The 14575-nt window shown below is 35.7% G+C and overlaps 2 protein-coding genes across 2 annotated transcripts; both read left to right on the forward strand.

Annotated features, from left to right (window-relative positions):
* Positions 1-1777: 1777 nt before the first annotated feature.
* On the forward strand, positions 1778-8383 carry LOC108374996 (homeotic protein empty spiracles-like; the record flags this gene model as incomplete). Its single annotated transcript, XM_017631060.1, has 3 exons — positions 1778-2023; positions 7526-7850; positions 8376-8383. Coding segments are annotated over 3 exons (579 nt in total), but the record flags the coding sequence as incomplete, so codon positions are not given.
* A 2180-nt stretch (positions 8384-10563) lies between these two features.
* Positions 10564-11390, forward strand: LOC108374997 (uncharacterized). The gene is made up of 2 exons (XM_017631061.1): positions 10564-11192; positions 11253-11390. Exons 1-2 carry the CDS (start codon positions 10831-10833, stop codon positions 11362-11364), a joined length of 474 nt encoding a protein of 157 aa, XP_017486550.1. The 5' UTR covers positions 10564-10830; the 3' UTR covers positions 11365-11390.
* Positions 11391-14575: the final 3185 nt, after the last annotated feature.

Consider the following 14575-nt stretch of genomic DNA (forward strand, 5'->3'; position numbering starts at 1 on the left):
TAGGTTTGCCAGTGCCTGTTGATGGGCGACCGCTATTAGAAAAAAAAAAACATTTTTGGATGTTGCTCAGATCAGGAATTGAACCCGGGACTTACCGAGTGGTAGTGCGCACCTCTTACCGCTAAGCCACTGCGGTCGCCATTATTTATAATATATATGTATGGTATATATCCATATATGTATATATATATTAGGGTGCCCATCCAAAATGCTTTTTTGGAAATTTCAAGACCCTACCACCTAATTTTATTCCTTTTCATGAGAAATATTATTGCCTATTTTTAAAGATTTTTTAAAGGTCATTAAGAGGTCGCCACCTATCGATTTATGTCAGAAAATACGATTTTGTAGATTTATGAGTTTTTGAATGACTATTTTTTGATTAGATTTTTAAGGTCTTTGTTTCGTGCTTCTAGGGGGGATTCTTCTGACAATTGATCATAGGTAACAAAGCGTGGAATGTTATCTTTGACCCGTGTTTGAAATAGTTGTGGAGATTTGGGGGCATTTTGTCATTCTCCGTCTAGTTAAAAATATCATCACTATCATTATTTTTTATTCACTTCACATGTCATCCTAGCATAGAAATAACAATACTATAAACAATAACAAGGATTACAATTAACTCTAAAATACGCAAAATCAATTTTCACGGTTTCACATACACTCTATAAATCATTGAACAAATAAATAAAGCCATTCTAATGACAGTGTTTCAGTGAACGGCTGTGATTTAAACTTAGTTCAAACTCTCGAGCTGCTGCTTTTGGTGTATATTTCACTAACCAGGTTATATTATATAAATCGATATACTGAAAAAGTGCGCAGACTTTTTTTTACAGAATGCAACTACAACCTCCAGGCTATTTGTAAATGAAAACACTTTTGCTTAATCCCACTTCACTAATATGTCATCATTTCTTTAAAAAATTAAAGAAAATACTTAGAACCATAGTAAAAGAAAAATAAAATCACTTTTTATTGCCAGAATACCTGAGTCAGTCGGTTGCCTTGCCGATTTTGATTTATTTTTAAAGAAAAATGGGAAATAGCTTGGAAATATGAAGTAAAAAATCACGTTTAACACTTTGCGCACATAAAAAGGCAAAAGCGACGACTTTAAGAGTATATGGCAAGAAAACGGTAAAATTGTGTGCAAATATTTGATTACTAAAAACTTCTTTGTACTTTGAAATGCATTTTTTTAAATAATCTCCAAAATCGATATCAATTACCCCACTGTGCGGCAGCACAAAGTATCAAACAAAAGCATTTATTTGCACTCAGTTTTCATTTGTTTCGAATTTTACGAAAAACAAATATACATACATACATATATTAAACTTGTATTATGATTTTTTTAATATATTCCGTATTTCATTTGACATAAACATAAGTAAACTATATTATATATTATTTTCCTCTACAGTTTAATTATATAGATGACACAACGGAATGCATAGAAAGTTTTTATTTCGGTTATTAGAATTAGACTTGAATGCCGAAAAACTATAGAGATACATCATTTCATGGCTTTGTATATTAAGTATTAAATAGTAGATAGTGAAAATAGGTAAACCACATTGAGATAGATTGAGAAAGCCTAAAAAATTAAACAAAACCCCTAAGGCTTTTATTTGGGAAATATATTTCTCTCTTCCTGATAAAATCAATTGAAAATTATAATTTTTAACTAATACTTATTAGTTCTGACTCAAATGGGGGTGTGGGATTTGTTTAAAAACTATCTAACATTGAATACATACATAATCGAAAGCAATGTACTTATATATATTTTCCTTCAATATACATTTTTCTCCTACAAATATTACGACATTTAATTGACTATTCTATTACTTTTTCAGATTTTCTGCTTCAACCGTTTCGCAAGCCAAAACGTGTGCGTACCGCGTTCTCACCCACGCAACTGCTAAAGCTGGAACATGCCTTCGAAAACAATCACTATGTAGTGGGCGCCGAGCGGAAGCAGCTGGCACAAGCATTGAGTCTCACAGAAACGCAGGTGAATAGGTTTATATTTAATGGAACGAGATGACGACTTCTTTGTATGGCTAGGCGATATGATTTTTTCTATAATTTTTAAAGGTTTTTTAAATCAAACACGGAGATTTGTAGATCAACTGTTTTGGAACTCTGGCACAAAGTTTTTCACAAGATTAATATAAAAAATTTTCATTATTTTACAGGAGATTTCCTCAACCTATTCATATTTATTAGGGTCGGGTTTAAATGACAGTTTAGAGATGAGAGTGTTTTTTTATCTCCTTTTCTGGGGTTCGTCCGAAAACGTGTTTATGAGGATAAAAGAAAAAGTTAAATCTAGTGAACGAGGTAGCCAAAGGTAGTCTGATTTTTTTTTTCTTTTTTTTAATTAAACATTTTCCAAATTTGCACGTTATTGATGATCTTGAGACTCAACTATAAAATTCTTAGGAACGACTACGAGTTGAGACAGATGGATCATTTGTTACACTCTGCCGCACGGCATCCACGTTGTATTTAGTGCGAATATTTTGATGAGCATCTCTTCCAGGATGATCGCCAACTGAACCCCGTTACTTAAAACGGTCGACCAAATTCTTAATCACGAGGGTTTTAGGTGCTGATCTTGAATTAAAATGTTGGCGATAATTTCACTGCCGCATAACAATAGATCGTTGGAAATAATAGAAAAAATCTATAATTTTTAGTGCACCTATAATAATTTTTTTCTATATTTGTAAGGCACGATCTTTAGAAAAAAATCGTACCTTTACGGCTGTGTAAACTTTAATCCGTTATGTCAATCCGTTTTATTTTAATCGGCAGTTGAATTACAGATTTTGAAAACACGGTTAAAATTAATTATTTCTTACTATTTAGTAATTTCGTAATTAAAGAAATTTTTTCTTTTGAAAAATTTTTTGATATAAAAAAATTCGGTGGATTTCGTTGTTAAAAGCACCGTATTTAAATATAAGTTTTATAATTATGTCACCATTCGAAATGGAGAAAATTGCTTTCGAACACAGACCGTCTACAGGCCGACATAAAAAACCCTGTTTTGCATTTTTGACCGTCTGCAGACGGCATTGCCGGTTCGTAAGTCAACATTGTGTAAGAGAAACCTGAAAATATGTGTAAGTATATCGGCGAGCCCGTCTCCAGACGGTCTTGGTTTTTCTCCCCTGTAGGAAAAAGTTACTGTCACAGATCGAAATGGACATCAGTTTTGGATTTCTCGTGCTAAAATCACCCATTCCTGAATTTTTCCACTCATAAAAAATTGGCCTACTAGAGGGTTAACGGCTATGTTAGGCACAAAATTTGGAAAGCCGATTTGTTTCTTAAATAGATCACCTCCAGGCCGTGAGTGATGGAAACGGTTAGCGTAAATATTTTTCGGTAGAGATCTCAATATTATAGTTAATTGAAAGTGGAAAAAATTGCGTATCATATGGAAGTTTATTAACCCTATTAAGCCTGTCAGATTTTTTCAACAATAGGCCTCCTTCAACAAAATCAAGCGCGTGACTCCACTTATCAGACTCAAAGGTCACGCCACCCTCACAACCACTTTTAACCCAGAGACAGCCCCACCTCCAACTCAATGGGATATTTATCGCAGAATAATTATTGGGCTAAATAAAAGGCATCAAATTCAATAAATTGTTTCATATATTAATCACGTCTACACCCCCCAAAAACAAAGCTTGTACAATCGTACCTACAAGCGCATAGACCTCGTCACCCCCTTTTTTGTTTTTTTTTTTGAATAAAGCAACCCCTTCAACATCACAATCTACTATGAATTTTTGAGCTTTTGCTTTACTTATATACGTGCAGATGTGTGTATTATCTACATATACTACTTAATTTTATTTGAATTTTAGCCAAAGTCCAATGCACTGGAACTGAAATGTTGCCGACCGTTAAGTGATTGCATGTCAACTGATCGTTAACAGCCTAACTACTTGAGTTATTAGCTGTAAAACAACCCCCTGTGCTATGCCATGAAATTTTATGTAGCTATTGTTGCAATTGTGGCGGATAAAGCGTAAATACCAGGTACTCAAGTTGTATGTCAGTCAACTCAAGCTGTTTGTTGGCAAAGGAGCTGAGCATTCGCCACTTGGGCAAAACAAAAAAAAAAAAAAACAAAAAAAAACTGTATGCAGCGAGGGTTGGAAAATTATAGGAAGGGGTGGGAAAATTGTGCACTACCCAATTGACTTTCTGACACCCTTTTGTGTTTACGTATGCCTGGTGGGTAAATAACGGTCGTAGAAATAAAGTGGTTAATAGTCGCAGCAATGTATGTAGCTGTGGCAGTAATCGGCACGTAGAGAGGAATTTGCTGAAAATCAGGGAGTAGAATTAAAATGTTGGCTAAATTTATTTATTGGGTCATGCAAAAAGGTAAGCTATGTGGAAAATTTTTGGCGTGGGTGTAATGAAGCATACAAGGATTTTTTTTATAGAATGGAAGGTTAGCAATTTCTAAGTTGGTTGGTTCTATAAAGAGTTAAAGACTTTAGTAGCTGGCGTACAAAATCAAAAAAAAATTGAGTATTATAAAATGTAAGAATTTAAAAAAAAGTATGCAAAAATTTGTTAGCCCTTATCATAACCAATACGTTAAATAAATATTTTAAGGCAGGAAGCTTTGAAAAATGTAATACAGAGGCAAATTAATATATAATTCCCATTAACTAACTTATCATCGTTGCTCCTGCATACAGGTTCGTCTTTTTTCCAAAGCACTGTTTTCGTGAAGTTGCTCGCATAGGACCACTTCTCCTTGGTTTCGAGTATTTTCTCTGTGGTGTTGTCTGTCCAATTGTTCCCAAGTACGAATCATTCTTACTTCCATCGTGCACATTCGCGTCGACTGAGCTAGAATATATGCAGGTAGAATCCTCTGTTCTGTCCATTTTGTGAAGTTTTCCAGCCATTTCTTCGCCATTGTTGAATTAACGCCAAAACCCTAAGTCTGCGGTCTCATGCCCTGATACCCCTCTACTTTTTTATTGTCACTACCTCGGCACATATGTGAAAATTTACTTCCCGTGGTACATGCTATTTCAGTGTTTCGGGCAGTGATGTTGGCGGTCATGTCGTCCCGATATCCAAGGAGGCATATATATATGTTTCATCTCGCTTTTCGACACGATTGAGTNTTACTTCCATCGTGCACATTTGCGTCGCCTGAGCTCAAATATATGCAGATGGAATCCTCTATTCTGTCCATTTTTTTAAGTTGTCCAGTCGTTTGCCTTAAGTCCGGGATGTCATACGTTGCAAGTAAATTCTTTAAGGACATTTTTTTTGTATAGAGGTAAGTTGCAGCTTCTCTGGTGCCTTTTTAAATGCGATTTTGACGTGTACGGTTCCTAAATAGTAGTACTGTTCGCTTTAGTAGGTGGCTTGCTCGTTTTGCTGCGGCCACGCAGTTTTTGTTGTGTTCGATTGGTCTTATTGCTGAATTTCCAGGCCGAAATTTCTGCTGTCTGGATGAAAATCCTCTGGAATTTTTAATAAATGAAATTTTTAATGAATGAAATAAGACGCAGTTTCAATAATCTGTGAAGATGTTTGCCTGAAGGGTGATGATAGCTTCTCTTGGCTTTTATACTTTGGGACGAGATATTGTTTTTTGCACAAGTCAGAGAGTAATTATTCGGTCACATATGCACTATACCTGCATATCGAGATGTAAAATCAAAGCTATGTGGCTGGACCAGGAGATTGGTTATTTGTGAGCTTTCAAGTTCAAGTTCTTTTTTTTTTTTTTGGTGAAGAATGCTGATTCTTCAGCTGAGAGAATTTTTACGGTTTCCTCTGGCACAGATTCATATACGGGTAACAGTTGTCTGACTATGTGGTCCATTTCCTGCACAGAGATATCAAGATCTGGATTCATACATTCAAATTTCTTCAAAACAGATTTTCAGCCAAGGACTCTGCGGCCATCATTTTTACAGAGCTTTTCCCATTTCCTCTATTGGCTAGCCGCTTTGTATTGTTGTTTTTCTGCAGGAGCGGTTCTTAATTGACAAGGCATGGTGACGATTCGTCTTGGCGGATTTTAATTTTTTTATCAAATTTTTAATTGTTTGTACTAAATATACAGTAATAAATAAAAGAAAATTTTATCAAGAAAAGAAAAACACAAAATGAAAATAAAGCAGAAATAAAAAAAAAATAAATTCCTTATCTTCTAAAAAATAAATTAAAAATAGATAAAATAAATAAAAAAATTAAAAATTAAATCTAAAAATGAAAACAATTTTAAATTAAAAAAAGACAAAAAAATAAAGTACGATCTTAAAAATAAAATAAAATAAATATGTATATATATTTTTCCTTTTAGAACAGTAAAATTTAAAATTTAAAAGAAAATGAAATTAATAAAAGAAAAACAAAATAAATGGAAAGGAGGAAAAATATTAAATAAAAATTAAATTAATGAATTAAATTAAATTAAAAAATTGTTTTGCTTTTTTTAACAATAAAGTCTAAAGCTCAAAATAAGAAACTTAAAAAAGGAAAAAAAAATTATTAAACTCCTAAAAATTAAATAAAAAAATATTTTACTTTTTAAAACTATAACATCAAAACACTAAAAAAATATCAAATTGAGAAAAAAGCAAAATATTATATTAAAACATCAAATAAATTTCTAAAATGTAAATAAATTTGAAAAACATATATATGAACCATATTAAAACATTAAAATCTAAAAATTAAAAGGAATGTTAATTAAAAAAGAATAATAGAAAATAAAATTAACCAAAATCCTTTGCCCGAGCACTCGAACTCGAGTGGGCTTTGCTCACTCTGCCATTGCGACTTTGCGACTGTTAGAGCGACGCGAGCTAAATGATATACAAGGGCTTTCGCTCAAAATACATACTTAGTAGATGAGAGATAATTTTTTTCTAAGACTTTTCTGTTAGGTTATTCCGGATCTGCCGATATTATCGCCAAATCATAAGCCGCTTGTGCTCTGCCTATATTATACGTTGATAACCACTCCGCACACCAGTTAAGTGAGTGGAGCGTTTTAGTGAACTCATTCATTGGAGACGATTGTAATTAAAATCCCTAGGTAATGCAATGGCATTAATAAAAATGCTCTCGAAATTTAGATCGGAAACTTTTAACGTTATTATAATACATAGTTAATTTCAATGTTAGGCATCGAAATATTTATCGGTACGCCAAATTGTATCCTAACTAGTTAGGATGTGAAATATGTTAGCTTTGTTAAAGCGAAGAAGCGGGCTTTAACGAGCGTCGGTTTATTCGAAATATTACTATCGCTTTTTTATTAGCATATAGGCTGGAAAGCCTTCCCCAACTTTTCATTGATATTATCCATGTATTCTTTACCATGCCATTTAATTCAAGAAACTGGAAGAAAAAGTATTTACTCAGAATTAATTAAGCAAAACTCATATTCCAGTAAAAAATAAAATTTTAATTATGCTTTTCCTAACACACATTTTTTTCTATGTTTCAGGTCAAAGTTTGGTTTCAAAATCGCCGCACCAAGCACAAGCGCATGCAACAGGAGGGCGATAGTGACTCGAAAAGTCAGAAGGGCAGTCAGGCGGGCGACATGGAGGCGAGTAAAAACGATAGTTCACAAAATAGTTTCGATGATCAGGAGGAAGACGACGAGGATGAGCTCATCGAAGAGGACGAGGACGAAGTGATCGATATGGATGATTATGGCAGCGAAATGGATGCGGAAGAGCATCAACGATTACGCGAACAATTTCAACAACAATTGCAGCAACATCACGAACAACTGCAACAACATATGCAACAACAACAACAACAGCAGCAGCAGCAGCAACAGCAGCAAGCACAAGCGCATGTGCAACAGATGCAGCGTGAACAGCGAGAGCTTAGGGAGCAGCAACAACAACAGCAGCAGCAACAACAACAACAACAACAACAACAACAGCAACAACATTTCATGCAACATCAGCTGTATTTGCATCAGCAAGCACAACAGCAAAAACAACTGCATTTGCAACAACAACAGCAGCAGCCATAATTGCCGCCGCCGCCCAAGCGTGGAGCGTTCGCGCATAATGATGGCCAACTGTTGCATTTATTTGCGGCTAATTGCCGCCACTGGGCGTGGTTGTGAACGTTGTTGTTGGCGAAATACCAAACTACTTCACGCGCTCTCGCTACTCTTCGGCCGCGTGTTTGAGTTCCTTTGGCGTTGGCTGGCAAATTTAATTCGCTCTCCGTTAACACTTCTTGCTCCCCTCGCAGTTTGTTTTTTTTTTTGTTTGTTCTTTTCTTTTGTAAATTATTCCACAAAACTGAATTGTATTAATTAATTTGTAAATTAGACGCTTAGACAGGTAATAATACATTTACGATTAACAATTACTGTGTAATAATTAAAACGCAAAGCAAATGTTATAAATCATAATTACGATAAATAATAAATACATACAATTAAATTATATAAATGTTATGGCGAAGCAGAAAAATTTCATTATAGCTGGCTAAAAGAAAAGTTTGTAGATGCATAGCATGCAGCAGGCGGGCAGCAAATGTCTTCATCTTTTCCGCTGGGCTGCGCGCATGGATTTTAACACTTACAGACACACAGGTATTAGTAGCCTAAACAATCAGCAACGATATTCACAAAAACTGGGCCATAAATTTACTGCTTGGCTGCTATTAAGTAATTCACACGCGCGTTGCAAGCAGGCGATAAAATCCACATACACAAATTCGAGTGCAACATTCATGTGTGCCGTCACCTTCCTTCCGCCATTGCAGTCGCTGGTTTCGCGCGCATGCAACTTCAACACCCTTTCGTGATTTTTTTTAAGCAGCTCGCATGCCATTATTGTGCCGATTTTCTTCTAANCTTTTCCGCTGGGCTGCGCGCATGGATTTTAACACTTACAGACACACAGGTATTAGTAGCCTAAACAATCAGCAACGATATTCACAAAAACTGGGCCATAAATTTACTGCTTGGCTGCTATTAAGTAATTCACACGCGCGTTGCAAGCAGGCGATAAAATGCACATACACAAATTCGAGTGCAACATTCATGTGTGCCGTCACCTTCCTTCCGCCATTGCAGTCGCTGGTTTCGTGCGCATGCAACTTCAACACCCTTTCGTGTTTTTTTTTTAAGCAGCTCGCATGCCATTATTGTGCTCATTTTCTTTGCGGAGGCGATGTTTGTGCCTCCGTGTCTGTGGCATAAAAATGCAATAAATTTAGCGAATTACCCGCCATCAACATCACAGCACCACACCCACTATGCGCCATAATTATACCTTGAACTTTCACGCCACAATTGCTCTATTTGTATGCCACCATGGATATTTACATATATTTGGCGTTATTATTTTATTTGTGTTTTTTAAACTAGCATATCAGTTGGCAGCGAGTATTGATTTAAATTTTTATAAAGACCCAAACACAAATGATAGTTTAACATATCTCTTGTACACTAGGGTGGCCCAAAATAGGTAAAGTCGGAATTTCAATGCTCTCACCCCCTAGCATTGTTTTGTATCGAAAAAATATACCCCTATTTTTTTATTTTGAAGTCAGAAAATATTTAGAGGTCGCTCGAAGTGCTCAAAGTTTTCCATGTATTTTGTATGGGAAAAAACAACTTGGGTAGAAATGGTATAGAATTTTTTAAAATAAATATTTTTTTCAATCGGAAAACTCTGGTTGTCTTCAGGAGACTTTCAATAACAATACCCAATTATTTATTTAACCACGAAAAGTTTTTTACTATTGATTCGCATTCTGCGGATAAAAATACGTAAGTTTTTTTTCGAAATTTTTTCTTTCTTTCGCGGGTGCTTAAACTTTCCGACTGTTTAACCCATTTCCTGTAAAACCGGTTTCATAATCTTTATGAATACAAATTACTCTAAAAACTTAATTTCCATTTTTGTAATAATTTGCATAATTTTGCTTGTTGCAGACTAATTGCTCAACAAAAAAATTTGATTAAGCTCTCTGGTCCCCAGTTTCACCAATTAATTTTAAAATTTATCAGACAATTAGAACTTAAAATGACAGATTGATTAATGAACAAAATTGTGTCACTTTAAATTTTTTTTTTTTAATTTAAAATTTATTGGTGCAACCGGACATGAATTAAGAGAATTTATAGAGATCTAAATGTTCAAATTTGTAGAGATTAGCGCAACTTTAAATGGAAGCGGAAACGGTATCTTATTATAAGAGCTTACCGATCGAGATTCACCACTTAACTTCAAGTTTACAGAATGCGTTACTTTAACTGGGCATGTCATTGGAGGTAAGGCAAAAAGTGTAAATAGTTCTACCCACTGCATTACTGGTAATGCAACGGGAAAGCTAAAAAGTGTAAAATTTCGGTTTAAGGCATGTTTAAGCGACTTATGCATTTCCCGCATAAACAAAGAACAGCGAACACCCACACGCATTTATATTGCATTCCCGCATAAACCAAGTGCAGCGAACACACACACGCACTTGTGTTTAAAAGTATTTCGCTCGTTCTTAATTGGGTATGCATTTTTTATGCAATTCTCAAATATCTCTTCGCTGAACTTAGTGAAGTGATAAGTCGCTGGCATTTTCAGCATGGTCAACGCTAAACCAGCTTGGCTCATCACGATGGTCAACGCTAAACCAGCTTGGCTCATCACGATGGTCAACGCTTAACTAGCTTGGCTATCACGCGGTGCTTTGAGCATCGCTCCCACTCCACTCCCGGAGTACTTTTTGGTATGGTAGTAAGCTCCGGCTTACAAGCCACACTGGGGCTCTGCATGAATGCATCCTCAAATAAATCCCTGCTCATTGCACAGCAGCCTACGGCAGCTAGAGCATGACTCCTCCAGTGGAGTCGCCCCAGCTCATTTCCACAGCAGCCTACGGCAGCTAGAGCATGACTCCTCCAGTGGAGTCGCCCCAGCTCATTTCCACAGCAGCCTACGGCAGCTAGAGCATGACTCCTCCAGTGGAGTCGCCCCAGCTCATTTCCACAGCAGCCTACGGCAGCTAGAGCATGACTCCTCCAGTGGAGTCGCCCCAGCTCATTTCCACAGCAGCCTACGGCAGCTAGAGCATGACTCCTCCAGTGGAGTCGCCCCAGCTCATTTCCACAGCAGCCTACGGCAGCTAGAGCATGACTCCTCCAGTGGAGTCGCCCCAGCTCATTTCCACAGCAGCCTACGGCAGCTAGAGCATGACTCCTCCAATGGAGTCCCCCCAAATAAATCCCAGCTCATTGCACAGCAGCCTACGGCAGCTAGAGCACGACTCCTCCAATGGAGTCCCCCAATTAATATATATGGTCACCTTTAAACCTGGTCTCCCGCTCTCCCTCAGCTAAACAAGGCATATTGTAATGAGTTATTGCATCGATACAAAAATCGCAGGGCTTACCAGGGTAACCAACTAATTTTTGAGAATTCCCCGATTTCGACAATGAAACTCCCCGATTTTTCACGAAATTTCGCAAAATTCCCCACCCATAGATATCTCCTTATTTACAAAAAAATACACGGAAATTGAACGTATTTTGATATATTGCTGGCCTGTTTGTGTTTATTTTATTTTTAAATGAAATTCGTCTATCTATTCATAAACCGAAACATAAAGAATAAAGAATGTTTATATATATGTATAATATTTGCATACATACGTGGTCGAAGAAATTTTAGTGCCACCAATAACTTTTTTTTTTTGTTATATAATTTGAGTTATTTATTTTTATATTAATATAGTTCATTCTTTAACAAATACTGTATAAATCCAAGTTTCTGACTTTGTGCAATATTTGAAGAAAATTCAACAAATTTTCGTAAAAATTAACAGTCTTTGTATACGATTTTCTAGATTTTGAGAATACAGTTTTGTAACCCACCCAATTCTATCACAACAAAGTGCAAGTTTCAAGTGTCTAAAAATTTTGGTTTTAGATTTTTTTGCCGAAGTTTTTGCGATTTTCTTTCTATAAAAATAAATTACGGGTATTCTCCAAATCTTGCAAAGCCATTGCACGTAGCACGGATTGCATGGATTACATGACTTGCAAACACACAACAACAAAATACATGGGAAACAACATTTCCTATCGCTGCTAAATATGCAACGTCGAAATCCATGTATATATTATGCAAAATAGCATAGCAAGATAAATGTGACCCTGTGCTAGTTGTTTTGTTGTTGCAATTGCTACATATTTCTCTCATTCCTCTCATCTCGCTCACTTAATTTTTTTTCGGTCTCTTTTTAATGTATTTGACACATAATTTCGCTGCTTGCTACCACTTTGCAATGGAACAGTATTTTTGCATTTCGTGCAACGTGTGCATCGTGCAAGACTTCGAGAATACCCCTATTATGTTTATTCGTTATAGGAAAGCAAACGCGACAAAGAAAATTCTAAACAATCAACGGGAACTTTTGGCTATTTGAACTTTATTATACTAGAATTGAACGAGCTGAAATTCCCCACAAAAAACCGTCCATTCCCCGATTCCCACGCAAACTGAAATTTCCCGCAAATCGGGGAGTTCCCCACGAGTTGGCTTCCCTGGTGCTTACCAAAGAATCAAAGTTTTTTCTAAGTAAAACAAATGCCACACACGTACATGAGGAGAAAAGGCATCCTAAATGTATGTTTTATTATTCACACTGAATTAAATAAACGTACAAAGCAGAAGTTTAGGAATAAGATTTATGTAGCTCAAGATTAATGAAAGGAAGAAGGTATAGTTTAGTATGTAGAAAAAGAAAAGGTAAAGGTAAAGGAACAGATAAAGACAAATGAAAATGAAGAGATAAATATAAAGTTAGACATAAACGAAAACGATTAAGACAAAGATAGAGATAAAGTTAGACACAAAAAAAAAAGAAAAAACTGATGAGGTATGTTATGTTATATTATGTTATAGTATGTTATGTTATGTAATACTATGTTACCTTATGTTATCGTGTGTTATGTTGCGTAATATTTTGTTATTTTATGTTATTTTAAATTACCTTAGGTTATTTTGTGTTATGTCATGTTTTTTTTTAAATTATGTTATGTTATTCTATGTCATGTTGTTTAACGCGTTTGTCTTGAACTCACCACAGCACACTTCAAATAAACTCAACTCGCCCCAACTCGCCCCAACTCACCTCATTTCATCTCAACTCAATTCGCCTCAACTCAATTCACCTCAACTCAACTCACCCCAGATAATGTTATTTTACCTCCACTTAGCTTACCCCACCTCATATCATTTCACCTCGCTTCACTTCAATTTACTTGACCTTAACTCAACTCATCTTAACCCATTTCAACTCCCCTTAATTTTAGTAGTTGAATTTCAACCGCTGCACAGTGGGGCCGAAATCTAAAAATACGGGGAAAATTCGAAGCCTTAAAGAAATGAAATGAGGCGAAATTTCTGTCAGAGCAGCAAACTTGAAGTAGCTAGGACTTACCGTTAATGTTTGATTTTTGTTGACAGTGTCAGCCAGTTTCTTCCGTACGAAATATGTTCGATAATATAAAGAAAATGACCAACTCCTTCAACAAACAAATTTCCAAAAATCTGCCATATGTCCAGCTACTAAAAACTTGCACTTTATTACACTTAAATTAAATGGGCTACAAAATTGCTTTAAATAATATTTATAAGCATGTTAAAAAAAGTAGGTACATTAAAATTTCAGAGGCATTTTATTCAGCAGGAATTTTATTCAGACCAAATACTTTTCTAAGTAACCATCTGACAGCGTGTTATTTCTGTTTCATTTCACAACTTTTATACTTTTAAAAAAATTTTGTTACTGTGTTGATATTCACACAATTTTTGTAAAGTATTTTACTAACTTTTAGACTAAGATTCCATTTGGTTTTAATGGATTCTCTTTTACTCAAGGTACTTTTACACGTTTATAACTTTTCCCTTTCAATCTACCATAATATTGGGCTTGGACGAGGACCACATTCCAACTGAAAATAAGCGGGGGACTTGGGGAAGGCTGATACTGTGAACGGTTTTCGCTTCTTAGAAGATCCCTTTAGCCAACTTAAAGATGAAAAAGCCCTATCTAGAGATCTTTTTTTTGTGCGCTGGGCGAACACTAGTTAGAAAAATATGCCTACATGAGCCTTATAAAAATCATTTAGAATATATCTTTTTAATTAAGAGCCTTATAAAACCTTTAAAAGAGCAGAGTCTACGAGTAGAGCCTTATAAAACCAATTGTTCTTCACACTTTGACTTTTGTGTTATCCGGGAAATGTATCTTTATGCAGTCGTTTTGGTAGTTGAAACTACATTAACGTGTAGTAAAGGAGCGCAAATTTTGTGTTGAATTTGCGGTGGGAGAGAGCTTTCAGAGAGTTAGGCGGCTTACAGAAGGTTTCAAGACCAGGAAGAACTCTTGTAAGAACTACAATGGCGACCTAGTGACCGATGTTCAGAACGTACTTAAATTATGGAGGGAACAATTTTTCATCCTATAGCATGGCAGCAGCACTGAAAGTTGTGTGTCGATAATGACGGAGTCTATG

This window comes from Rhagoletis zephyria, unplaced genomic scaffold (assembly GCF_001687245.7).
Source record: "Rhagoletis zephyria isolate East Lansing unplaced genomic scaffold, Rhagoletis_zephyria_1.1 Rzeph_scaffold_08366, whole genome shotgun sequence".
Classification (NCBI taxonomy): Eukaryota; Metazoa; Arthropoda; class Insecta; order Diptera; family Tephritidae; genus Rhagoletis; species Rhagoletis zephyria.